The 25,920-nt window shown below is 40.4% G+C and overlaps 2 protein-coding genes and 1 pseudogene across 17 annotated transcripts in view; all 3 read left to right on the top strand.

Annotated features, from left to right (window-relative positions):
- Positions 1-25,920, top strand: part of LOC113588740 (protocadherin gamma-C5-like) — a 206,836-nt gene that overhangs the window by 94,950 nt on the left and 85,966 nt on the right. For 2 of the 16 annotated variants that reach the window (XM_035535521.1, XM_035535517.1), the window contains exon 1: positions 11,210-13,578. The exons of 11 other annotated variants lie outside the window; for them this stretch is intronic. In XM_035535521.1, the coding sequence (XP_035391414.1) occupies positions 11,233-13,578 (2,346 nt within the window). In that variant the 5' untranslated portion in view covers positions 11,210-11,232. Of the gene's footprint in view, positions 1-11,209; positions 13,579-15,575; positions 18,128-18,580; positions 21,193-25,920 lie in introns of those variants that run through there. 3 more of the 16 variants (XM_035535508.1, XM_035535489.1, XM_035535487.1) reach the window with 2 other exon arrangements.
- Positions 939-3,516, top strand: LOC113592002 (annotated as a pseudogene).
- Positions 22,916-24,855, top strand: LOC118242834 (protocadherin gamma-A1-like). Its single transcript, XM_035535729.1, has one exon. It carries the CDS (start codon positions 23,077-23,079, stop codon positions 24,853-24,855), a length of 1,779 nt encoding a protein of 592 aa, XP_035391622.1. The 5' UTR covers positions 22,916-23,076.

Genomic DNA, 25,920 nt, shown 5'->3' with positions numbered 1-25,920 from the left:
TCAAATGAAAGTTTTAGATGAGAGCTTAATGAGAATGCCAAAGGAACAGATGCAGATATTCAGCCACTTTAGAATAAATGATAAACTTTTAAAGACCTAACAATGGATATAAAAAAACCTATTATAATAATTAGTGTTCCTGAGCCTTCTTTGCATGCTTTGTGTAGTGTCACCTATGTCCCCTGCTTCCAAGCCCTCGATACATATATTTTCCTGTAGAGCTTTACTTTCCTCTGTCCTATATTGCCAATAATGTGAACCTAAGCAGATGTCCGTATTTTGTGATATTGCAACATCTGAGACAGAAGCTGTTAGAGGAAAGTTTAGTAAATGATGCTATTTGCAGTAAGTACTGTCTTGCTCATTTCAGCACTAGATCCCCTGGACAGCGACAGTGTAGTATGTGTAGGCCAGCGGTTCTTGATTTAATTTGTTATGATAAATCACTTACGGCTTTCCAACACACCTGAGTTTTTTGCTGCTCTTTCTTGCTTAGTCGAGTTGTTATGACAGCATGAGAACCTCTGTAGAAGGGAGTGCATTTACTATGTGCTCTCAAATATACTAAAATATATGACATTATTTTGTTTCAGTCGTTTAAAGTTTAAAACTCATGGAGTCCGCATAACAGTTCCTCACCTGCTCTCTTATGTTTTTCCAGCCTGTGAGAGAAGCTCATAATTGTGTTATTTCACTTGTTCAACTCCGAGGGCCGCTGTTGATCAATGAACTGGAAGGAATGGTATAAAGGAATTAGTGCTGCCTCCATTTTTAGGCTCTTTCCGTTAGCTGAGCGCATACAGTGGAGGGCTGTCGACGACATGACACGGTCCATGTATGCCATTAACACGAAATTTTGATCTGTTAACTTTGTAATCGACTATCATTATTTTTGTTTACAAATAGATTCTCATACGTTAAGCACTTAGTTGGCAAACATGGTCGTGGATGACAGGAATCGGAAGCGTTCGTTCACAAACATAGATTGTTATAATCGTGTACTTCAGTGGAAAGTATTATTCGTCATGACTATTTGTGCGTTTACAAACGTTTTGGCTCAAATTCGGTACTCTGTTCCAGAAGAATTGAAGAAAGGGTCAGTTATTGGGAATATCGCGCACGATCTTGGTCTGGATGTAAAAAGAATGCGAACGGGCCGGGCGCGCATCGTGTCCGAAGAGAACGGTGAATACACGGAGCTAAACACAGACAAAGGGACCCTGGTGGTAAAGGAGAGAATAGACCGAGAGCAGCTCTGCGCTGAAATCACTCCGTGCAGCTTCACATTCGAAATCATACTCGACAACCCTATGGAACTGCATCATATAACGGTGGAAATATTAGATGTGAACGATCATGCTCCGACCTTTCTAAAAGATGAAATGAATCTCGAAATAAGCGAATCGGCCACAACGGGAGCTCGTTTCTTACTGGGCAGCGCAGATGACCCAGACGTAGGAGTAAACGCTCTCCAAAAATACATTTTGTCATCCAACGATTTTTTTATAGTTAACCAGCACGCGCGGCCAGGTGGCTTAAAATATGTTGAAATGGTGTTGCAGAAACCTTTGGACAGAGAGCAACACCCACGACTCGCATTCACTCTCACAGCGGTTGATGGAGGAACTCCGCAGAGATCCGGTAACGTGAAAATAGAGGTTACTGTTTTAGATGTGAATGATAACGCACCAGTTTTTAACCAAACTGTTTATAGAGCAACTATAGCGGAGAATTCACCAAGAGGGACATACATTACGACTGTTAAGGCAAGCGACGCTGATAGTGAAACTAATGGTTTAGTTTCATACAGTTTGGCTAATATTAAAAGTACAATTGTTGACATTTTTAAACTGGATGAAAAAACGGGTGTGGTTACCTTAAGTGGTATGGTGGATTACGAGAAGACAAGGCAATTTGAGTTTGACATAGAAGCCAAAGACCAAGGAGGTCTGGGAGATTCTGCAAAAGTAACAGTAGAATTAATTGATGTAAATGATAACGCACCGACTATTAGTGTAATGTCATTTTCTAATCCAGTGAATGAAAATGTTTCTCTTGGCACAACCATAGCAGTTTTCAGCATCAGAGATTTAGATGCTGGAGACAATGGTCTTGTTATCTGCACAGTTAATCCACATATAACATTCAAATTGCAGTCGTCATTACGAAATTATTACACGTTAGCAACTGATGCTGTTTTAGATCGCGAAAGTGTTGCAGAATATAATATTACTATAACAGCAACCGATTCAGGGTCTCCTGGCCTCTCTAATAAGGTGATATTGAACCTTAAATTATCTAATGTCAATGACAATCCTCCGAGATTTCTAAAAAATGTTTATACTACGAATGTAATTGAAAACAATTCTCCGGGTTTGTCCATATTCACCCTTAGCGCTCATGACGCGGATTCGAACCAGAACGCGCGCATCTCTTATTTTTTAGAGGACAAAACTGTTGCTGGGTCTCCTGTGGCTTCTTACGTTTCAGTAAACGCTGATAGCGGCGTGGTATACGCCGTGCGCTCATTTGATTACGAACAAATGAAGAATGTTAGGATAAGCGTGAGAGCCCAGGATGGCGGTTCTCCTCGGCTCAGCACTAACGTGATTTTGGACATTATAATTCAAGATCAGAATGACAACGCTCCTCAGGTTCTCTACCCAGTACAGACTGGCGGCTCTCTGGTGGCTGAGATTGTGCCTCGTTCAGCAGATGTTGGCTATCTTGTCACTAAAGTGGTGGCTGTTGATGTGGACTCTGGACAGAATGCCTGGCTCTCCTACAAACTACAGAAAGCCACAGACAGGGCGCTGTTTGAAGTGGGTCCACAGAACGGAGAGATACGAACTGTGCGCCAGGTCACTGATAAAGATGCTGTGAAACAAAAGCTCACTGTTGTTGTGGAGGATAACGGACAGCCCTCTCGCTCAGCTGTAGTATACATTAATGTAGCTGTAGCGGACAGTTTTCCTGAAGTGCTCTCGGAATTCAATTTTACGCATGAAAAGCAGTACAACGACAACCTGACGTTTTATTTAGTTTTAGCACTCGCTGCTGTATCTTTCCTTTTCATAACTTGTTTACTTGTAATAATATCAGTGAAGATATACAGGTGGAGACAATCCCGCATCTTCTATCAGTCCAATCTCCCAGTTATTCCGTACTATCCACCCGGTTAAACAGACTCAGGAGTTACCGGAACTCTGCCGCATATGTATAATTATGACGTGTGCATGACGAATGACTCAAGGAAAAGTGACTGCAAATATTCTACACTTGGAGGACAAAATGTTTTGTTGGTTGATCCGAGTTTTACAAAGACTACGCAGAATACACCTAAGGGAAAATTCTTTTTAGAAGATAAGGATTCGTCGGAATCGGTAAGGACAAATTAACTTATTGTAACTTTCCTTTACTCCCGTCCATGTGGTGCTACTCAGCACGTGGTTTCATGTTTTTGAATGTTACCACTCTCTCATTCTTACTCATTAGTGTGTTTCCAGTCTCACCTGATCCTACGTTTCTATCCCAAATTCCGTCTTGTATATATTCCTACTGTTTCCTGTCTTCCGTGTGGGTTAGTGTTTACTATGTGTATAAAAGTCTCGACTTTCTTGCGTATATTGCTCGATGTACGTAATGTTGTTATTATAGTTGCTTATTGTTTCAGTGCCTCTTTACTTTCGTTTTCTTTAAACTTTTGTTTTATACTTTCACTCGCGCTAGCATCTTGCCTTGCTACATGACACTTATTCATGCTACAATGTTTACATACTTTAGAATTTACATCATGAGTTTTAGTAGCCCATTTGAGATTAATTATATGCGCATCTGTCAAATACTATAAATGCAACCTAAGTTTTAATCAATTAGCATTTGTATTTTATTTTATATGTATAAGGAAAAGTATTTCAAGGTAAGTGGAAAAATTGTACAATTGACAAAGATTGTCAGTATGTATTAAAAATTGAGAAAGAATATACAGCCAAAAACCTGAGTAAAATGAAAGGTCTGAAGTTGACTTTTATAAGAAATAGTCTTAGGCCATCAGGCAGTGGTGTATGACCATAATGTCTAAAAGCAGTATATACTAAAAATGGTAAAATATGCTGAAGGGAGTATTGATGGTTTTGATGTGTTTGAAGTCAAGGTGTATTTATGGTTGGTGGGTGCATTGTAAAAACTAATATATATATATATATATATATGCTGTTTTAAGAATATACATGAATGCATGCTTTTCTTCACAGACTTATTTTTTGTTCTTTACAGCTGTGAAGAAAAGGATGCATTCATGTATATTCTTAAAACAGCAAGAAGCTATAAGTATTTTACTATATATATATATATATATATATATATATATATATATATATATATATATATATATATATATATATGCTGTTTTAAGAATATACATGAATGCATGCTTTTCTTCACAGCTGTAAAGAACAAAAAATAAGTATTTAAAAAAAATTGCACAAACCACGATTACTTAATAAACTTGTGTCTGAGTGAGTCTGAATTAGTGCATTAGTGTGAATATGTGAAACCCTGTTTGCCTAAATGAAGTCCCACTGATAGTGCATGAGATGGTTCGGGAGAGTGGAGACATAATGATTAACTGCAAGAAATTCTACTCATCTTCTCTGAGACCACCTTGTCCTGGCTGGTCGTTGAACCCCTTTCTTGTGTTACCTAATAGAAGTGCCTAGAAACACAACAGCATATGACAGCATGTAGTTTTGACCTATAGAATTGGCAAAGGAGGCAGGTGGAAGAATAAATCTAAAGTTAGATTTAAGGAACAATGTGTCTTACCTCTGAATGAAGCTGAAGGTTTTTTCAAGTTGAGCATTTAAGTGCACTGTAGTACACATGTAAGTAGACTGCAGTACATGGTAGTACACATGTATTTAAGTCAATTCAGGAATATAGATGTTTTCCCAAATGGCATGAGTTTCAAGACTAATCATTTAGCTTTGAATGACCATTTTAGTATCACCTGAAACTTTTATTCAAAAACATTCATTTAAGTAACAAGGACACACTGTGTCATTAATGCTTCAGCATCCCTTTTGGATTTTGCTGGCTTAACAATGAAATAATTAATGAGAGTGAGAGTGTGAGTGTGTAAGTGAGATTGTGAGTGAGAATGTGAGAGAGTAAAGCCAATTTTACAGTTTTATAGTGGTCTTATACATTTTTTGCAAGTCACACTAAATGAGATTCTACAGCAGAAATCTTGACCAAATTCCATGACAGCCTATACAGTCTCACTTTGACAAAGGTATAGGATTTGGAACATTTTTGCTTACCATAGGGTGCAACCAAGGCAATTTACAAAAAAAAAAAAAAAAAATTTTACACAAAAAAAACAAAAAAAAAACAAACAACAAAAAAAAAACATAATAGCTCTCAAACATAACTGCCTGGCAACCAACTACCTCTCAGCCACAATTAACCCCCAGCCAAATGCTCCTCAGCTACAAATAACCCACAACCTGAATTCTCCCCACAATGCATAGCCTCTTTAGAAAAAAAATATCTCTCAACCACAGCTACTCCATCAGTGAAACAGTGCCCAACCACAGCTACTGCCATAGTAAAATACTGCTCCACTTCTTCTAGCCCACAGCCAACAGCCACTTAACCAGAATAATCCTCACATTAAAATACCCCTGAACCACAACTACCTCACCACCAAAAACATCTTAAGCAAAAGCTGTCCCCCACAACAAAATGCCCCTTAAAAGTAAAAAAACCCAGAGGAAAATACCTCTCAATCATTACTACCCCACGGGAAATTGCCTCTAAAGCAAGATACCCCCTCACACCCAATTGCCACTAAACACAACTATTCCACCAGCAAAATAGCCCTGAACAAGGACTATCCCCATACCAAAATACCTCTCAGCTACAACTATCCCATCAGACAAATAGCTCTGAATAATAACTACCCCAAATAATTGCCACCCAGGCAAAAGTACATCCACGTGTAAATCCCCAAACTATCTACATTATCCCCAACAGCTATGTACACCTTAACCTAAAATGCTCCACAGTTAATTGTCTGTTAACCAAAATACTTCTACAGTGAATAGCCTCTAAAAGTACTATGAGGGGGCACGTTTTTGCCCCCTCATAGCAAAATACCCCTATCCACAGGTAACCAATGGCCAGTTGCCCCTTAACTAAAATGAGCCTGACAGCAAATAGCCCCTCAAACAAAAGTATGGTCCTATATAAAAATGACGCTCAAAAGCAACTTCCCTCCAACAGCAAATATCTGTTCCTCAACTATAACTACTCTCACAACCAAACGCTATCTATACACTTTATCCCCACAACCAAATGTCTCTTAACCTCAGCTGACCAAAAGACAAATACCCACAATCCTTAACTGCACTACAGCCAGTTGCTCTTCAAGCTACTAGAGCCAAATAGTCTGCAGCAAAAACCCCATAATGGAAACTAAGTTACCAGCAGGATATGTCTAGGTATGTAAAAAAGGTTATTTTACCTGTGGTAACCTTTAACATGCAGTGATCAACCAATGTCAGCTTAGTAATAAATATCAAACAGCTACACTACTGTAATCATTCACAATTTATTTAATCAATAATTTATCATTTTCATCTATAATAAGTACACACATTCCAAGAACCTCTATCTGGAGTTAAATATCTATATGTAAATATATATTTTAAAGGCATCAAAACAATAAGCATGAAACTTTATCATGTACACTTTAACAGTAAAGCTCTTCAAGCAATGAAGCTCTTCAAGCTTTGTCAAGCCATTACAAAATTCAAACTTCATTTTCTAGTTTGTAGCTATCCTTCAAAGTTGAATTATATGAGCAACGTTCAAATGCTATAAATGTACATTTTAATAATTAAGATAGAATGATAAAGATATAATTGAAAAACAATATATTACAACAGAAAGAAAATTAGTCTAACGAAATAAAAGTGTTTTAAGGTAATTAAATAGCTGACTGCTAATCACAAAAAAAAGAACATTTGAAATTAAGACAGTCATTGAATTAAAAAAAAAAAGTGATGTTCAAAAACATAAAATTCATATATAATAAATATAAATAACTAAAACCACAAAATACAAAGTAAAATGCAATTAAATAAAATATAAAATATGTGAAAATAAATAAGGATAGGCTGGATTAAAAGGCATATTACAAGGCATGTAAAGTTGACTACAGGCAAATATTTGAGTAAAATTAAAAATCGGAAGTTGGCTTTTAGAAGAGAGTTAGATCTTAGATCATCAGACAGCGGCCGAAAGTTTCCCGAAAGCACTGTAAATTGACAGAGTGAATATCACATTGAACACTCTCTCATTTCAGGTAATCTTAACACTACGATACTTTTGGTAAGTGTGTCCTTGTCATGGTGTTAATTACTATATAAGGTAGTTCAGCACCACTTCTGATGGACAGCGGCAGCGTCGTAGAGCAGAAGACTTTAGTCCAATCCGTGTAGATTTACAGTCAGTCTATTCATCCGGTTCCAACTCCACAACAACCCTAAGCCTGCTGTGATAAAACATTTGCAGCTCTTGTGATCTGCTGGGATCTGGACAGTTGAAAAAAATGACTGTCTAACGTCCATAGGAAAAATATTTAAGACGTCTGTAATGGCGAATGTCATTCCCTTTACACATAAACTTGGTTATTAAGATAAATGAAATCTTCACATTGTTTTATACCAGTCGCTTGGAGTTCGAAGCTTATTAAAGAAACGGTAGTGTTTTCTACGCTCTTGCGAAAGCTGTTGTTTTCGCTCGGTAAATTCATCGTCACAGGAAATATATTTAACGTTATTTCACTTGTTCAACTCTGAGGGCCGCTGTTGATCGGTGAACTGGACGGGTGTGTGGGGCTTCTCGAGTAAGCACTGCCAGCATTTATTTCGGCTGTGTCCATTACGTGACTAAGCTGTCGACGAGAAGACGCAGATCTTTCACGCAGCAAACAAGTACATTTTGTCTTTATAGGCCTACGATTGTAATCGAATGTCCTTGTTTTGTTTTACACTAGGTTCACTTATTTATTAAGCATTTGCCTTGTAAATATGTTCGTGAACAGCCCATATAAACGATTTTCAGTCTCCTTATTTGAGAAACAGACTTCTAATCGTGTGCGCCAATGGAAGTTATTATTTTTCGTGATTGCTTATGGATTTTCGCACGTAAGCGCACATATTCGGTATTCTGTTCCGGAAGAATTGAAAAAAGGTTCAATAATCGGTAATGTTGCGCACGATCTTGGTCTGGATGTAAAAAGAATGCGAGCGGGTCGGGCCCGCATAGTACATGGAGAGAACGGTGAATACACGGAACTAAACACAGACAAAGGGACGCTGGTGGTAAAGGAGAGAATAGACCGAGAGCAGCTCTGTGCTGAAATCACTCCGTGCAGCTTCACATTCGAAATCATACTCGACAACCCTATGGAACTGCATCATATAACAGTGGAAATACTGGATGTAAACGATCATGCTCCGACCTTTCCCAAAGATAAAATAACCCTCGAAATAAGCGAATCGGCCACGCCAGGAGCTCGTTTCTTACTTGGAAGCGCGGATGACCCTGACGTAGGAGTAAACGCCCTCCAGAATTATTTGCTGTCCACAAATGATTTCTTCATCACGCAGCAAGCACGGCAAAGTGGAATAAAATATGCTGAAATTGTGCTTCAGAAACCTTTAGACAGAGAGCAACACCCACGACTCGCGCTTACTGTCACGGCGGTCGACGGAGGAAATCCGCAAAGATCTGGTAACATGAATATAGAAGTCACTGTTTTAGATGCAAATGACAATGCACCCATATTCAACCAAACGGTTTACAAAGGTATTATAGCAGAAAACTCACCAAAGGGAACATATATTACAACTGTTAATGCTAGCGATGCAGACAGCGAGACTTACGGTTTGGTTTCATACAGTCTAGCTAACGTGAAAAGTAATATTGGTGCAATTTTTAAGCTGAATGAAAAAACAGGTGTGGTAACTTTAAATAGTATGATAGATTACGAGAAGACAAAAAAAATCGAGTTTGATATAGAAGCCAAAGACCAAGGAGGTTTAGGAGATTCAGCAAAAATAATTGTCGATGTAACTGACGTAAATGATAATGAACCGGCTATTAGTGTAATGTCATTTTCTAGCACGGTAAATGAAGATTCACCGCTTGACACTACCATTGCAATTTTCAGCGTCAAAGATATTGATGCTGGAGACAATGGTCATGTTACCTGCACAATTAACCCACGTACAACATTCAAATTGCAGTCATCATTACGAAATTATTACACTATAGTAACCGACGAGTATCTGGATCGCGAAAGTGTTGCAGAATATAATATTACTATAACAGCTACGGACTCGGGGTCCCCCGCGCTCTCCAGTAAGACGACTTTAAACCTTAAATTATCTGATGTCAATGACAATCCTCCGAGGTTTCTACAGAGTGTCTATACTACGAATGTAATTGAAAACAATTCTCCTAGTTTGTCCATATTCACCCTTAGCGCTCATGACGCGGATTCGAACCAGAACGCGCGCATCTCTTATTTTTTAGAGGACACAACTGTTGTTGGGTCTCCTGTGGCTTCTTTCATTTCAGTAAACGCTGATAGCGGTGTGGTATACGCCGTGCGCTCATTTGATTACGAACAAAGGAAGAATGTTAGGATAAGTGTGAGAGCGCAGGATGGCGGTTCTCCTCCACTCAGCACTAACGTGACTTTGGACATTATAATTCAAGATCAGAATGACAATGCTCCTCAGGTTCTCTACCCAGTACAGACTGGCGGTTCTCTGGTGGCTGAGATTGTGCCTCGTTCAGCAGATGTCGGCTATCTTGTCACTAAAGTGGTGGCTGTTGATGTGGACTCTGGACAGAATGCCTGGCTCTCCTACAAACTACAGAAAGCCACAGACAGGGCGCTGTTTGAAGTGGGTCCACAGAACGGAGAGATACGAACTGTGCGCCAGGTCACTGATAAAGATGCCGTGAAACAAAAGCTCACTGTTATTGTGGAGGATAACGGACAGCCCTCTCGCTCAGCTGTAGTTAACATTAATGTAGCTGTAGCGGACAGTTTTCCTGAAGTGCTCTCGGAATTCACGGACTTCACACGTGAAAAGGATTATAATAACAACCTGACATTTTATTTAGTTTTAGCTCTCGCTACTGTTTCTTTCCTTTTTATCACATGTTTGGTTGTTATAACAGCAGTGAAGATCTACAGATGGAGACAATCCCGCATCTGCTATCAGTCCAGTCTCCCCGTTATTCCGTACTATCCACCCGGTTACGCAGACACAGGAGTTACTGGAACTCTGCCGCACATGTATAATTATGATGTTTGCATGACGACTGACTCGAGAAAAAGCACCTGCAAATATTCCACACTCAGTGGGCAAAATGTTTTAGTGGTGGACCCAAGTTTTACAGAGACTGTGCAGTGCAAATTAGGCGAAGAGGAATTCCTCGATGGTCCAGAGTCCCCCAAAGCGGTAAGGGGACCTTTTTAAATATCTTACAAGACCTTTATGGTATGTATTTTAATATCTTGCAAAAAAAGTCATGGAGTTCAGTAAAGTCCTGAGCCTATTGACAGTGACAGACGCACAAAATATGAATAGTACTCAGATAATACATAACGTTATAAAAAGTATATATGGTGCAATGTGATGTTTGTTTTTTCCTCAAGACAAATGTAATCGTAACGCACGGTCTTTTAAAGGTTGTTTCCCCCCCCCCCGCCTTCATTATTCATTATCTTCTGGCGCTGTTGTCATTGTTAGGGCTGGAATAGTCCGTGGTTTTGAACAAGTTCTTACTGTTAATGCAGTTCGCGTGTGTGTGTGTGTGTGTGTGTGTGTGTGTGTGTGTGTGTGTGTGTGTGTTAGTTAATCCGTGCATTTTCGTGATTCACACTCTAAGTGCCGCTGTTGGATAGCAATTGTCTAAGAGCTGTACTTCCGCCTAATGTTTATTTCTGCCGCTTTTCTGACACATAAGACGTCAGGCACATATACTACACTGGCTCACAACACATTATCGCGCATCTGGGCTGATTCCTGATTTCTCGGACTTATTCTCTTTTTACTTCCTATCGACCTTCGAAGACACGACACTGTCCTGATGGCTAAACAGCTAAAATGGCACGGTACGATTTTTATTCTCTGCTTTTACTTAATGGACGTCGCGTTTTGCCAAGCGCGATATTCTATCCCGGAGGAGATGCCAGAAGGCTCCTTTGTAGGCGACATCGCCAAGGATTTGGGAATAGAGATAAGTAGACTCATTTCTGGAAAAGCTCGGGTTGTAACAAAGGGTGGTCGGCAGTATGTGGACCTGAGCAGAGACAAAGGCACTCTGGTAGTGAAGGAGAGGATAGACCGAGAGGAGCTCTGTAAGCAAACAACGCCCTGCAGCTTCAGCTTTGATCTCATCATTGAAAACCCCATTCAGCTGCATCGCGTCACCGTTGAAGTGCAAGATATAAATGACAATGCACCGATATTTCCGAGAGATAAGGTTAATCTGGAAATAAGTGAAAACGCATCACCTGGTACTCGCTTCACTTTAGACAGCGCTGTAGACATGGATGTAGGAATTAACGGAGTACAAATCTACGCGCTTACGTCAAATGATCTTTTTAACCTCGATGCGCAAAGTAAAACCGGCGGTAACAAGAATGTTAAAATAAATTTGCTGCGCGAACTGGATCGAGAGAAGGTTGAATATTTTACATTGGTTCTTGTCGCAGTTGATGGTGGATCACCCAAAAGGTCTGGCACAGTTCAAATACTAATAACTGTATTAGACGTCAACGATAATGCTCCAGTTTGTGGTCAGTCTGTCTATAAAGCGGACGTAAAAGAGAATTCTCCAGCTGGGACGATCATAATTACTGTAAACGCAGTTGATGAAGACAAAGGTGCAAACGGCGAAGTCACGTATTCTATTGCCCACGTGAGCAAAGAATTGGCACGACTGTTCGAGATAAACTCAGAGACAGGGGAAATCAGATTGCTGGGAAAATTAGATTACGAAATGGAAAATAATTATCAATTAAGCGTTAAAGCAAAGGATAAAGGGAGTTTCTTTGACATGTGTAGTGTTATTATAGATGTCATTGATGAAAATGATAATTCTCCTACCATTCAGCTCATGTCGTTTTTAAATACAATTGCGGAGAATTCTCCAGTGGGATCAACTGTAGCCGTTATTAATGTAGAGGACGCAGATTCCGGAAAAAACGGCAATGTGCAGTGCTTAATAGAACAAGACATACCCTTTAAAATAGAATCATCAATCAGTGATTACTATACCTTAATTACCGATGACAGTCTTGATCGCGAAGGCCAAGCCGGATATAATATAACCATTTTGGTGTCTGACTATGGAAGCCCCCCGCGCCAAAGTAACAAAACAATTACTGTTCGAATTTCAGACGTAAACGATAACCCACCCGTATTCAGTTTAGAGGAATATAAAACATTTGTTGTGGAAAACAACTCACCCGGGTTGGCTGTGCTGGCTGTTGCAGCCACTGATGCTGACTGGGGCCCGAATTCACAAATATTGTACTTTGTGCAGGATACAAATGTGCAAGGTACAGCCATTAGTTCCCTGCTGTCAATAAATTCAGATACTGGTGTTTTACATGCTGTAAAATCTTTTGATTATGAAAAAATGAAGACTTTGACCTTTAATGTAACAGCCAGAGATGGAGGGTCCCCTCCTTTAAGTTCTGAAGTTAAGGTGACAGTTGTTGTTCAAGATCAGAATGACAATGCTCCCCAGGTTCTCTACCCAGTACAGACTGGCGGCTCTCTGGTGGCTGAGATTGTGCCTCGTTCAGCAGATGTTGGCTATCTTGTCACTAAAGTGGTGGCTGTTGATGTGGACTCTGGACAGAATGCCTGGCTCTCCTACAAACTACAGAAAGCCACAGACAGGGCGCTGTTTGAAGTGGGTCCACAGAACGGAGAGATACGAACTGTGCGCCAGGTCACTGATAAAGATGCTGTGAAACAAAAGCTCACTGTTGTTGTGGAGGATAACGGACAGCCCTCTCGCTCAGCTGTAGTTAACATTAATGTAGCTGTAGCGGACAGTTTTCCTGAAGTACTGTCAGAATTCACAAACTTCACTCATGAAAAGGAATATAATGACAACCTGACATTTTATTTAGTTTTAGCACTGTCTGCAGTTTCTTTCCTTTTCATCACTTGTTTAGTTGTTATAATATCAGTGAAGATCTACAGGTGGAGACAATCCCGCATCTTCTTTCAGTCCAGTCTCCCCGTTATTCCGTACTATCCACCTGGTTACTCAGACACAGGAGTTACTGGAACTCTGCCGCACATGTACAGTTATGACGTGTGTATGACGACTGACTCGAGGAAAAGTGACTGCCAGTATTCTACACTTGGAGGTGATAACATTTTAGTGGTGCACCCAAGTTTTACAGAGACTGTGCAGCATACAATGAATAAACGGAACCTGTTTAAAGATCAGGAATCCCCAGAAGTGGTAAGTTTTACATTCTAAATTTTGCTACTCTCTTTAAAGAAGTATTTGGAGAATGTAAAGGAGTACAAGTGATTCAGCAGATTTTGGGGGCTATTTCTCTACACAGATATCTAGTGATATTGCTTGTGCATCATAATCTTTGTCCTTTGCAAGATTAGTTTTTCAATAACTCTCATTATCATACTTTATGCTGTGAAGCTGGTATTGTATTATGATAATGAGCATTGTTTAGCTTTGTTTATTAATTGAATACTGCTGCGAGCATGTAACATTCCCTTGTTTCTAAAGTCCCAATTTTCCAATTTAAAGTTATATATTCAAATTGAAAATAAAAGATCCAGATTTCAGAATTCATTTATAGAATAGCTTGCCCTATCCTTTATTTCAAATTAAAGATAACCTGCATTTGAGGCACCCTATGGAGCATGTATGGAGGGTAAACAAGGGTTGAATTTTTCTACACTTTTTCAAGGGCGTTAACATAATCACCCCTCCTTCTTTACATATAGTTATTTGAAGTTTCCACCATCATATACAATGTATACATTATTTCCCAAAATACAAATTAATATTCAGTACCTATACCAGTTGGAGCTTGATGCCATTACAGTCCTTCTCTTTAAAAAAAAATAAATAAAATAAATTTAAAAAAAAATCTTACATAAGGTTGTTTTTTTCTGTTACCATCTTGTACCCGGTAGAGATATGATGTGCGTGAAGCTTATCCAGAATCATTTTCTCTGTACACAGATCATTTTATAAGGATACAGAATCTCTGTAATCCTTTATGTTTAATGTTATTCATATTTCTAATTCAATGTTTAAACCTTTTTTCTGTAAACACTCTTTTTATTACCTCACCCTGCAAATGACAGAATACACAGAGTAAGGGCACTGCTGTTGGGAAACTAATTCCATTCATGAAAGGCATAGCCAGATAATTCCTTTTAAAAAGCGTAATTAATTAAATCGGTCAAAGAAAAAGAAGCAAAAAAAAAATTAAGTGCTGTGGGTTTCCTAGGCTGCGACTAACATAAGTGTAGGTTGCATTTGGTTGTAAGTACGTAATATACTGTACTGTTTGCTGTAGAACATCTCAGCACAGCACTATTGGATTTCTAGCTTTCAAATATAAGCATAATAAGTTTATGGTTTTTATGTATTGTTTGTTTGTTTGGTGTTTTTGTTGTTTTTTGTTTTTTGTAATGTGTTCAGACACATAAAAGCAGACTGTTATGATAGTTGTTCGAATTTGACCTGAAGTTACTGAGTTCAGAACTATTTCATATGGACAGTTGCTGCTGCATAAACATTAAATGCATATTCTAGAAACTCTGACAGCAACAGTGTAACGGTGTCGCCCGAGTGCCGAAGGGCATGGAGCAGGACGCACAGACTTCCTCGACCTGGACGAACATTTATGTACATAACACAAAACAGCACTCACATATAACACGAAGGAAGAACACGAATAGATTAGCAATGACGAGATGAACATGTACAATAACGACGCCAACATTTATCTTAACCCGCTACATTAACATCTACCTGTACAATGACCAATACCCTGCACACAAGGACAAGGGTTTATATACATAAAGACAAGGTGCAGGTGTGTAGGTGTGGCCACAAGCAAAAGATCCTCCCACTTCACGTGGCGGGCCAAACCACGTGACTCGCGGGAGGCGAGCGTTTCCTGACAAACAGTTAATCAGTTAACAATTAAAAATGTCAAAACTTAAAAAAACAAAATGTTTGCACTCCAGCATCTTTTATCACTGGCACGTAATATGGAGCACTTATAGCCTTCTTTACTGTTTAGAAAAATATCTTCTCCCCAGGGGTAAAAACAAAAGCATTTAATATTGTTGATGTTAGTCCACTTTTTCAACTGTGAGGGCCGCTGTTGATCAGTGATCCGGGTATGTTTGAGCGAAATCCCATTTTATGCCTGCCTCTATTTCCTGAGCTAGTATCTGTGACGTGAAGATGTAGGGCAGGACTGTAGACGAGAAATATTTTGAGACCTTGCATTTTGGATGTGCCCTTTTGATTTTCTATCAAGTCATCGTTTTTCTGTGCTTTAGACAAACACAGACGTACTGGAAATATGACTTTAAATCATAGGCTGTCAGACTTCGGTAAGAAGCGTTATTATCGTGGGCTTCAGTGGAAACTACTGGTTGTCGTTACTGCATATTCATTTTTGACCGTCGGTGCTCAGATTCGCTATTCTGTTCCGGAGGAATTGAAGAAAGGGTCAGTTATTGGGAATATCGCGCACGATCTTGGTCTGGATGTAAAAAGAATGCGAGCGGGCCGGGCGCGCATCGTGTCCGAAGAGAACGGTGAATACACGGAGCTAAACACAGACAAAGGGACGCTGGTGGTAAAGGATAGAATAGACCGAGAGCAGCTCTGCGCTGAAATCACTCCGTGCAGCTTCACATTCGAAATCATACTCGACAATCCAGTAGAACTGCATCATATAACGGTGGAAATATTAGATGTGAACGATCATGCTCCGACTTTTCCCAAAGATGAAATTAACCTCGAAATAAGTGAATCGGCCACGCCAGGAGCTCGGTTCTTACTGGGTAGCGCGGATGACCCTGATGCAGGCATGAACTCTCTCCAAAATTTTATTCTGTCACCAAATGATAATTTTATCTTGAAACAGCTATCGCGTCCTGATGGAGTTAAATACGCAGAAATGGTGCTTCAGAAACCTTTGGATAGAGAACAAAATCCTCAGCTTTCTCTTACTCTCACCGCGTTCGACGGAGGAAATCCACAAAGGTCTGGTAATATGAAAATAGCGCTGACTGTGTTAGACGTAAACGACAATGCTCCATTGTTTAACCAGTCAATTTACAGAGCGACAATATTAGAAAATTCACTCAAGGGAACTTACATTACAACAGTTAATGCAACTGACGCAGACAGCGGGACAAATGGTCTAGTAACGTACACCTTTGCTAATTTGAAAGGAAATGTCGCTGAAATGTTTAACATAGATGAAAGCAGCGGTGTAATAACGCTGTCTGGTGTTCTTGATTACGAAAAGGCGAAAAAATACGAGATTGGCATAGAAGCCAAAGACCAGGGCGGCTTAGGAGGCTCTGCAAAAGTTACAGTCGAAATAATTGATGTAAATGATAACGCACCATCTATTAGTGTGATGTCATTGTCCAGTCCAGTGACTGAGGATGCTGCTCTTGGAACAACTATAGCAATACTGAGCGTAAAAGATATAGATGCAGGAGATAATGGCCTTGTTGGCTGCACGATTAATCAACATACCCCTTTCAAACTGCAATCATCATTACGAAATTATTACACTATAGTAACCGACGAGTATCTGGATCGCGAAAGTGTTGCAGAATATAATATTACTATAACAGCTACGGACTCGGGGTCCCCCGCGCTCTCCAGTAAGACGACTTTAAACCTTAAATTATCTGATGTCAATGACAATCCTCCGAGGTTTCTACAGAGTGTCTATACTACGAATGTAATTGAAAACAATTCTCCTAGTTTGTCCATATTCACCCTTAGCGCTCATGACGCGGATTCGAACCAGAACGCGCGCATCTCTTATTTTTTAGAGGACACAACTGTTGTTGGGTCTCCTGTGGCTTCTTACATTTCAGTAAACGCTGATAGCGGTGTGGTATACGCCGTGCGCTCATTTGATTACGAACAAATGAAGAATGTTAGGATAAGCGTGAGAGCGCAGGATGGCGGTTCTCCTCCACTCAGCACTAACGTGACTTTGGACATTATAATTCAAGATCAGAATGACAACGCTCCTCAGGTTCTCTACCCAGTACAGACTGGCGGCTCTCTGGTGGCTGAGATTGTGCCTCGTTCAGCAGATGTTGGCTATCTTGTCACTAAAGTGGTGGCTGTTGATGTGGACTCTGGACAGAATGCCTGGCTCTCCTACAAACTACAGAAAGCCACAGACAGGGCGCTGTTTGAAGTGGGTCCACAGAACGGAGAGATACGAACTGTGCGCCAGGTCACTGATAAAGATGCTGTGAAACAAAAGCTCACTGTTGTTGTGGAAGATAACGGACAGCCCTCTCGCTCAGCTGTAGTTAACATTAATGTAGCTGTAGCGGACAGTTTTCCTGAAGTACTGTCAGAATTCACAGACTTCACTCATGAAAAGGAATATAATGACAACCTGACATTTTATTTAGTTTTAGCACTGTCTGCCGTTTCTTTCCTGTTTATCACTTGTTTAGTCGTCATCATATCAGTAAAGATTTATAGGTGGAGACAATATCGTATTATCTACAAATCCCATCTCCCCGTTATTCCGTACTATCCACCTGGTTACACAGACACAGGAGTTACTGGAACTCTGCCGCACATGTATAATTATGACGTGTGCATGACGACTGACTCGAGGAAAAGTGACTGTAAATTTTCTACCCTTGGAGGAAAAAATGTGTTGTTGGTGGATGCAGGCTTCACGGAGACTATGCAACACGCGATTAATGAAAATAACTATTCAGATAATGGGGTTTCTCCGGAACCGGTAAGAGCCTGGTAAATGCATGTTTGTCTTTAGTTGCAATATTTCTTATTTTATTTTATTTAATGTTTATTTGTTTAATGCCCCCCCTTCCAAAAATATTAGAAGTAATCAAATGTATATCATTAAAATAGAATTGTTATGTGAGTATATACATTATATACAATGTAATAAGTAAAACTTTTGTTTTGAGATGATCAAATGTGGCTTCAATTACATTAAGTAAAATTTCAGCACTTCTTTGTGGACAGCGACGTGCAGAGAAACACTGGGCATGAGTGCACTCATTTTAGCTTTAACTTTATTCATTAATTTCTGTAGTTTGCACACGTTTAATTCGTTATAAAAAAAATAATGGATCTGCTTACATGTATTTGTTTGCCTGTTCTTCCTTTGGTATGTATTTTTCTACTCATTTGTCTCTACGCGCCGCTGTTGGTCTTTGAAAACGCTGGACTTGTGACTCTGTGACTTGCGGATTCACTCAAAGAGGAGTGGACACGACAAGCGATGAAGACATGTTATATTCGCGTTTAAGCTTGGCCTACTGAGCATAACTACTGAAGATAAAACAGAATCGTCCTGGCTTTTCAGTTGTTGTATATGGACTATTGTGAGAAATGGCTGTGTATAAGGGAGGATTATATCTACCCAGGAAGGCAAGATGGCAGTTATGCTTGTGCGTGCGTTGGCAAGTACTGTTCTGTTTCTTTACTTGTGCTGTCTCATTTGCTGGCGGACAAATTCGTTACTCTATTCCAGAGGAGCAGAAAAAGGGATCACTTGTAGGCAATATAGCGCAGGATTTAGGCTTAGATGTGAAAAGGCTTCGCGCGGGTCGAGCTCGTATCGTATTTGGGGATAACAAGCAGTATATCGAGTTAGAACGAGACAAAGGGCTTTTGCTTGTCAGTGAAAGAATAGACCGCGAACACATCTGTGGCGAAATTACTCCATGTAGCTTTACATTTGAGATAATTTTGGAAAACCCAATCGAGTTGCATCGTGTCACCGTCGAGGTTCTTGATATAAATGATCATGCTCCGTTGTTCCACAAAGACGAGGTGAAATTTAAGATCAGCGAGTCTGCAGCGCTAGGAGCTCGCTTCGTGTTAGACGCGGCAGAGGATCCCGATGTGGGGGTAAACGCTCTTCAAAATTACCAGTTAAACCCAAATGACAACTTTGTTTTAAAACAACATGCTCGTCCCGACGGTGTTCAATACGCCGAAATGGTGCTTCAAAAGCCCTTGGACAGAGAACAAAATCCGCACCTCTCCCTTATTTTTACTGCAGTGGATGGGGGAAATCCGCAAAGAATTGGTACTACTAGAATAGACGTCACTGTCCTCGATGCAAACGACAACGCGCCAGTGTTTAACCAGTCAGTTTATCGAGCGAAAGTGGAGGAAAACGCTCCGAAAGGCACGTACATAATCACGGTCAATGCAACTGATGCAGACATAGGCTCTTATGGACAAATAAGATATACATTCTCAAACCTAAAAGGAAACATGGGCGATGTGTTTAGTTTGGATGAAAATTCAGGTATCGTTTCTGTTATCGGGGTGATCGACTTTGAGAAAAACAAGGTGTTTGAAATTGGAGTAGAAGCCGAAGACCAAGGTGGTTTGGCAGATTTTAGCAAAGTAGTTGTGGAGGTTATTGACGCTAATGACAACGCGCCGGTGGTGACCGTGATGTCTTTGTCCAGCCACATATCCGAGGATGTTCCGATTGGCACAACAGTCGCCGTTTTAAACGTCAAAGATCCCGACTCAGAATTAAATGGTCAGATCACATGTAATATAGATCGAAACGTCCCTTTTAAGCTTAAATCGTCACTTACTAATTATTACACACTTGTGACGGACGCAGCGTTAGACAGAGAAACATTTTACGAATACAATGTTACTATAACTGTGACAGACTCTGGTAATCCCCCATTGTTTAGTACTAAGGTGTTACATATAAAAGTGTCCGATGTTAATGACAATGCTCCGGTTTTCTCTCAAAGCTCTTATTACACTTACATTACAGAGAACAATGCCCCGGGGCTGTCGATATGCAGAGTCATGGCTAATGACATTGATTCGAACCAAAATGCGAGGATCTCCTTTATTCTAGAGGAATCACAAATAAATGGATCACCCGTTTCTAGTTACATATCTGTAAACACAGAAACAGGTATCTTGAGCGCTGTGCGATCATATGATTACGAGCAACTCAATAAGTTTGTTGTACATGTAAGAGCGCAGGATGGAGGAACTCCGACTCTGTCCAGTAATGTGACAGTGATCATTTCTATCCAAGATCAGAATGACAACGCTCCTCAGGTTCTCTACCCAGTACAGACTGGCGGCTCTCTGATGTCTGAGATTGTGCCTCGTTCAGCAGATGTCGGCTATCTTGTCACTAAAGTGGTGGCTGTTGATGTGGACTCTGGACAGAATGCCTGGCTCTCCTACAAACTACAGAAAGCCACAGACAGGGCGTTGTTTGAAGTGGGTCCACAGAACGGAGAGATACGAACTGTGCGCCAGGTCACTGATAAAGATGCCATGAAACGAAAGCTCACTGTTGTTGTGGAGGATAACGGACAGCCCTCTCGCTCAGCTGTAGTTAACATTAATGTAGCTGTAGCGGACAGTTTTCCTGAAGTGCTCTCAGAATTCAATGATTTTATGCATGAAAAGCAGTACAATGACAAGCTGACATTTTATTTAGTTTTAGCACTCACTGCTGTTTCTTTCCTTTTCATCTCTTGTTTAATTGTAATAATATCAGTCAAGATCTACAGGTGGAGACAATCCCGCATCTTCTTTCAGTCCAATCTCCCAGTTATCCCGTACTATCCACCCGGTTACACAGACACAGGAGTTACTGGAACTTTGCCGCACATGTACAATTATGACGTGTGTATGACAACTGACTCGAGGAAAAGTGACTGCAAATATTCAACACTTGGTGGTCATAGCGTTTTAGTGGTGGATCCAAGTTTCACAGAGACCATGCAGCATGCCATACAGGAAAGACAGTCCTTGGAAGACTTGGAATCTCCGGAGTTGGTAAGAGTATATTACATGTGATTGTTGTTTTATGATTTCACTGAAAAAGAAACTATACATTTTTTGTATTGTCTTTCCCTTGTTTAAATATTCTACACAACTAGTAACGTACTGTTGTAACAGTGTATTTACATCAGTGCAGGAGCAGTACAGTGAGAGGCTTTTAGTCATTGCCATTTTTTTTTCATATCCTCTTGTCACTGTACAGAGTAACCAGTAGAAATTGATCTCTGCTAGTATTTAAAAGCAAGTCAGCCATGCAGAAGACACGGTAATGATTAGGTATACATTTTAAGACCAGCCACTTAAACCATTTAATCTATAAAAAATATATTAGACCACCAAAGAAAAGGCATTTGTTGCATAAGTTAGCAAAAGGAATTGCTTGTGATATCAAAAGGGAGCACTGCTGACTAGATAACACAAGCTTATAAAAAGTAAAAAAAAAACAACCAATAACTTTGCAGGCTCGTGTTATCTACCCAGCTTGAACTGAAGATGCAAACACAATCACATAATTCATGTGTAGTTTTGTGTCGTATTTTATTTTACATGTGTAACGTAATTATTAAAAATAAATGTAAGTTATGACAGAACAATTTTTTTTTTCATGGTACAAGAAAGAGAGCACTCCGAAAATGAGCAGAAGAAGAGTAAGAATAGAAGAAGAACAGAGAGCAACAGATAAAAGTGTTGAGAGAGAGAGAGTGAAACAGAAAGGAAAGGAGCAATAGAACAGGCTGAAGAATGAGCCTTTATATAAAAACGCTTAGGCACAATTCTGCACCCTACGACTGGAAAACAGAGGGGCTGGGTTGTGCCTTCTTAATTCTGTGTATGTCCCAATACCACAACCGGTCTAAAATGGCTCTGTGTCTAAAGTGTTCTTTTGATTAATGTAGTGGTTATTTATAAATTGAGAGAGCAATGCCGGTAGTTTATTCTCTGTAGTTCATATTTGTAACTCAGAGGGCCGCTGTTGACCAACGTAGGCTCGGGCTATGTCTACATCTATAGAACCCTACCCGTGCATTTCAGTGTCAGAGCAAAGAAAGAAAGGCTTTCTCTTCACGTTCGGACGCAGAGCAACATGTTTACTATGTTGTGCCTTTTCTGAGGACAAAAGATTTTCTTGCGAATTTCATTAAATTTGAAAAAAGATTTCAATTTAAAACACACCGTTAGCCGTCCACTTTCAGAGGCGTCCTGTTATTTTTCGTGGATTTTCACCTCAAGAAAATACGTCCGTTGCAGGGATGAGACACGCAGTGTTGCTTTTCGTTTTTGTGTCGTCTTGCTCGGTGCTCGGGCAGGTTACTTATTCAATTTCAGAGGAAAAGTCGAAAGGTTCGACCGTTGGAAATATTGCTCAGGATTTGGGTTTGGATTTAAAACGACTGAAATCCGGGAAAGCGCGCATCTATACCGAGGACAGCACGGAATACATCGAACTAGACAGAGGGAGGGGTTTTCTCTTCATTAAGGAGAATATAGACCGTGAGTCTCTCTGTGCAAAAAGTACTCCATGTGCTCTACATCTTCAAATGATTCTGGAGAATCCGATGGAATTGTACACAATTACCATTGAAATAACGGACATAAATGATAATGCGCCCAGCTTTCAGAAAAAAGAAATTAGATTCGAGATAAGCGAGACGGCCGCCACGGGAGCTAGATTTATGCTGGGGCGAGCTGTGGATGCAGACGTTGGAATCAATGGCCTTCAAAGCTATTCGCTTAAACCGACGGATAATTTTGTTTTAGAGCTGCATAATCAAGCAGACCGTAGTAAGAACGTAGAAATGGTTTTAAAAAAAATCACTAGATCGAGAAAAAGAGGAATTAATTAATTTACTGTTAACAGCTTTTGATGGAGGCGATCCAATGTTGTCAGGTACTGTACAGATACATATCAGAGTGCTGGATGCTAACGATAATGCTCCATTGTTTGCACAAAAAATATATAAGGCAACAATAACAGAGAACTCCATAAAGGGATCCATATTAACAACTGTAAACGCCTCTGATGCAGATGAAGGCTCTAACAGTCATGTGACATATTACATTTCTGACACTGTGGACAATCACGTAGCCAATACGTTTCTGTTAAATCAACATACTGGCGAACTATTTCTAAATGGTCAAATTGACTATGAAAAAGCGAGCCATTATGAACTTGACATTCAGGCCAGAGATGAAGGAGGACTTTCTGATTCATGTAAAGTAAATATTGATGTTTTGGATGTTAATGATAACAAACCAACGATAAATGTTCTTTCTATGTCCAGTTCTATATCCGAAACCTACCATTACGGTACAGTTGTTGCAATGATAAAAGTAAATGATCCGGACTCAGGTATTAATGGAAAAGTTAATTGTGCCATTAGTGAAAATATTCCTTTTGTTATCATTTCCCCCTCCAACAATTTCTTTAGTATTCGCACAGAGCAGGAACTGGATAGGGAGAGAGAGGCTGAGTACAACATCACTGTGACGTGCTCTGATGAAGGGGTTCCCTCCCTCTCCAGCAGCGCTTCTCTCCGTTTACAGATATCAGATGTGAACGACAACGCGCCGGTCTTTCAGAGAAATAACTACGAGGCGTATGTAGTCGAGAACAACACACCAGGTCTCTCTATATTCACGGTGAAGGCCAGTGACATAGACTCCAATCAGAATGCCCGTGTGTCGTACATTCTAGAAGACAGCACTGTAAATGGAGTTCCTGTGTCATCATATGTGACAGTCAGTGCAGACAGTGGCATCATTACTGCCGTACGATCTTTCGACTATGAGCAGTTAAAGGACTTTCATTTCCACGTAAAAGCGCAGGATGGCGGTTCCCCTCCACTCAGTAGCAACGTAACAGTTAAAATTGCAATCCAAGATCAGAATGACAACGCTCCCCAGGTTCTCTACCCAGTACAGACTGGCGGTTCTCTGGTGGCTGAGATTGTGCCTCGTTCAGCAGATGTTGGCTATCTTGTAACTAAAGTGGTGGCTGTTGATGTGGACTCTGGACAGAATGCCTGGCTCTCCTACAAACTACAGAAAGCCACAGACAGGGCGCTGTTTGAAGTGGGTCCACAGAACGGAGAGATACGAACTGTGCGCCAGGTCACTGATAAAGATGCTGTGAAACAAAAGCTCACTGTTGTTGTGGAGGATAACGGACAGCCCTCTCGCTCAGCTGTAGTTAACATTAATGTAGCTGTAGCGGACAGTTTTCCTGAAGTGCTCTCGGAATTCACGGATTTTACACATGAAAAGCACTACAATGACAACCTGACATTTTATTTAGTTTTAGCACTCGCCGCTGTTTCTTTTCTTTTTATTGCTTGTTTAGTTGTAATAATATCAGTGAAGATCTACAGGTGGAGACAATCCCGCATCTTCTATCAGTCCAATCTCCCAGTCATTCCGTACTATCCACCCGGTTACACAGACGCAGGAGTTACTGGAACTCTGCCACACATGTATAATTATGACGTGTGCATGACAACTGATTCTAGGAAGAGTGACTGTAAGTTTTCCACACTTGGTGGGCAAAATGTTTTAGTAATGGATCCAAGTTTCACAGAGACTATGCAGCATACAGTGAATGAAAAGCACTTCCTGGAACACCCAGGTTCACCACCAATGGTAAGGATTTTCACTAATTGACAGCACTATGCATGCATTTCTCTCATTTCTCTCCATTTCTCTCATTTCTCTGCATTTCTCTCATTTCTCTGCATTTCTCTGCATATCTCACAGCACTTGTTCTCTTACTGCTTACCAAGACAAATTTGTTCTGCATGGCCAGTGAAATAGATAAAGTCTTATAAACTCTGGAATTACGGAACTGTTTTCTTTATGTTAAATAATAACTGAGAAGATAAAAACTCAAAATGATGCCTCAGGTTCTTTGTATCAATACATGTTGTAATGGTGATACAAGTTCACTAAGGTAGTGGACACAGATGTAGAAGACCTGCTACGTCAGTATTTAGGTCTAGAATGGTAAATGCAGTTGGAACTGTTGGCAGTGATTAACAGTATTAACAGTGCCAATGGGGCTGGGTATGGCCTCAGTCACTGGCCATGCCAGTATGGATCTGCCATATTAGGGAGTGTTTGGTGGTGTAGTGGGTAAAATCCATATGCAACTGGAGCCACTGAATATGCATTAACAGCACTTGTGGATCTGCATGGCCGTAGTCAATGGGGAGGACAATATGGACTTTACAATTTAGAGAGTGATTGGTGGTGTGGGAGCAGCACACCGGGTAAATATAGGGAGTTTAATTCAATGTGTGCTGTTTGTGTAGTGCATAAAGGACATATGAAACTCGTAGCACTGAACGTGCATTAGCATTGCCAGTAGGGCCTATGGGACAACCCTTGGAATCTGGGTAGGCCAATGTGGGCTTACGTGTAAATAGGTTTGTTAAGTGATATGTCTGTGGTTTAAAAGTGAGCTCAGAGGGCAGTGGGTGATGGGACGCCAGACCTCATTTAAGCCTTCCAGAGGTGTCATGGCTCAATTCAGAAAAACACAGGTGAAGGGAGGTGCCTACCTGCTGACCCCGTGAACTTGCATTGTAGTGGGTCTGTTGCACTGTTGGGCAGTGGTAGATCAGTGTTTATAGTACTGGACTTGTAATTGGGAGATTGTGAGTTCAAGCCCCACCATTGCTGAGTTGCAACTGTTGGGGCCCTGAGCAAGGCCCTTAACCCTTGCTCAAG

Source organism: Electrophorus electricus, chromosome 17, assembly GCF_013358815.1.
Source record: "Electrophorus electricus isolate fEleEle1 chromosome 17, fEleEle1.pri, whole genome shotgun sequence".
Classification (NCBI taxonomy): domain Eukaryota; kingdom Metazoa; phylum Chordata; class Actinopteri; order Gymnotiformes; family Gymnotidae; genus Electrophorus; species Electrophorus electricus.
The sequence above is the reverse complement of the archived record's forward strand: the minus strand, read 5'-3'. Positions and strand labels throughout refer to the sequence as shown.

What these genes read in the sequence shown, in the direction of transcription:
- LOC118242834 (XM_035535729.1), top strand. Translation starts at nt 23,077, where the DNA reads ATGTTGTCAGGTACTGTACAGATACATATCAGAGTGCTGGATGCTAAC.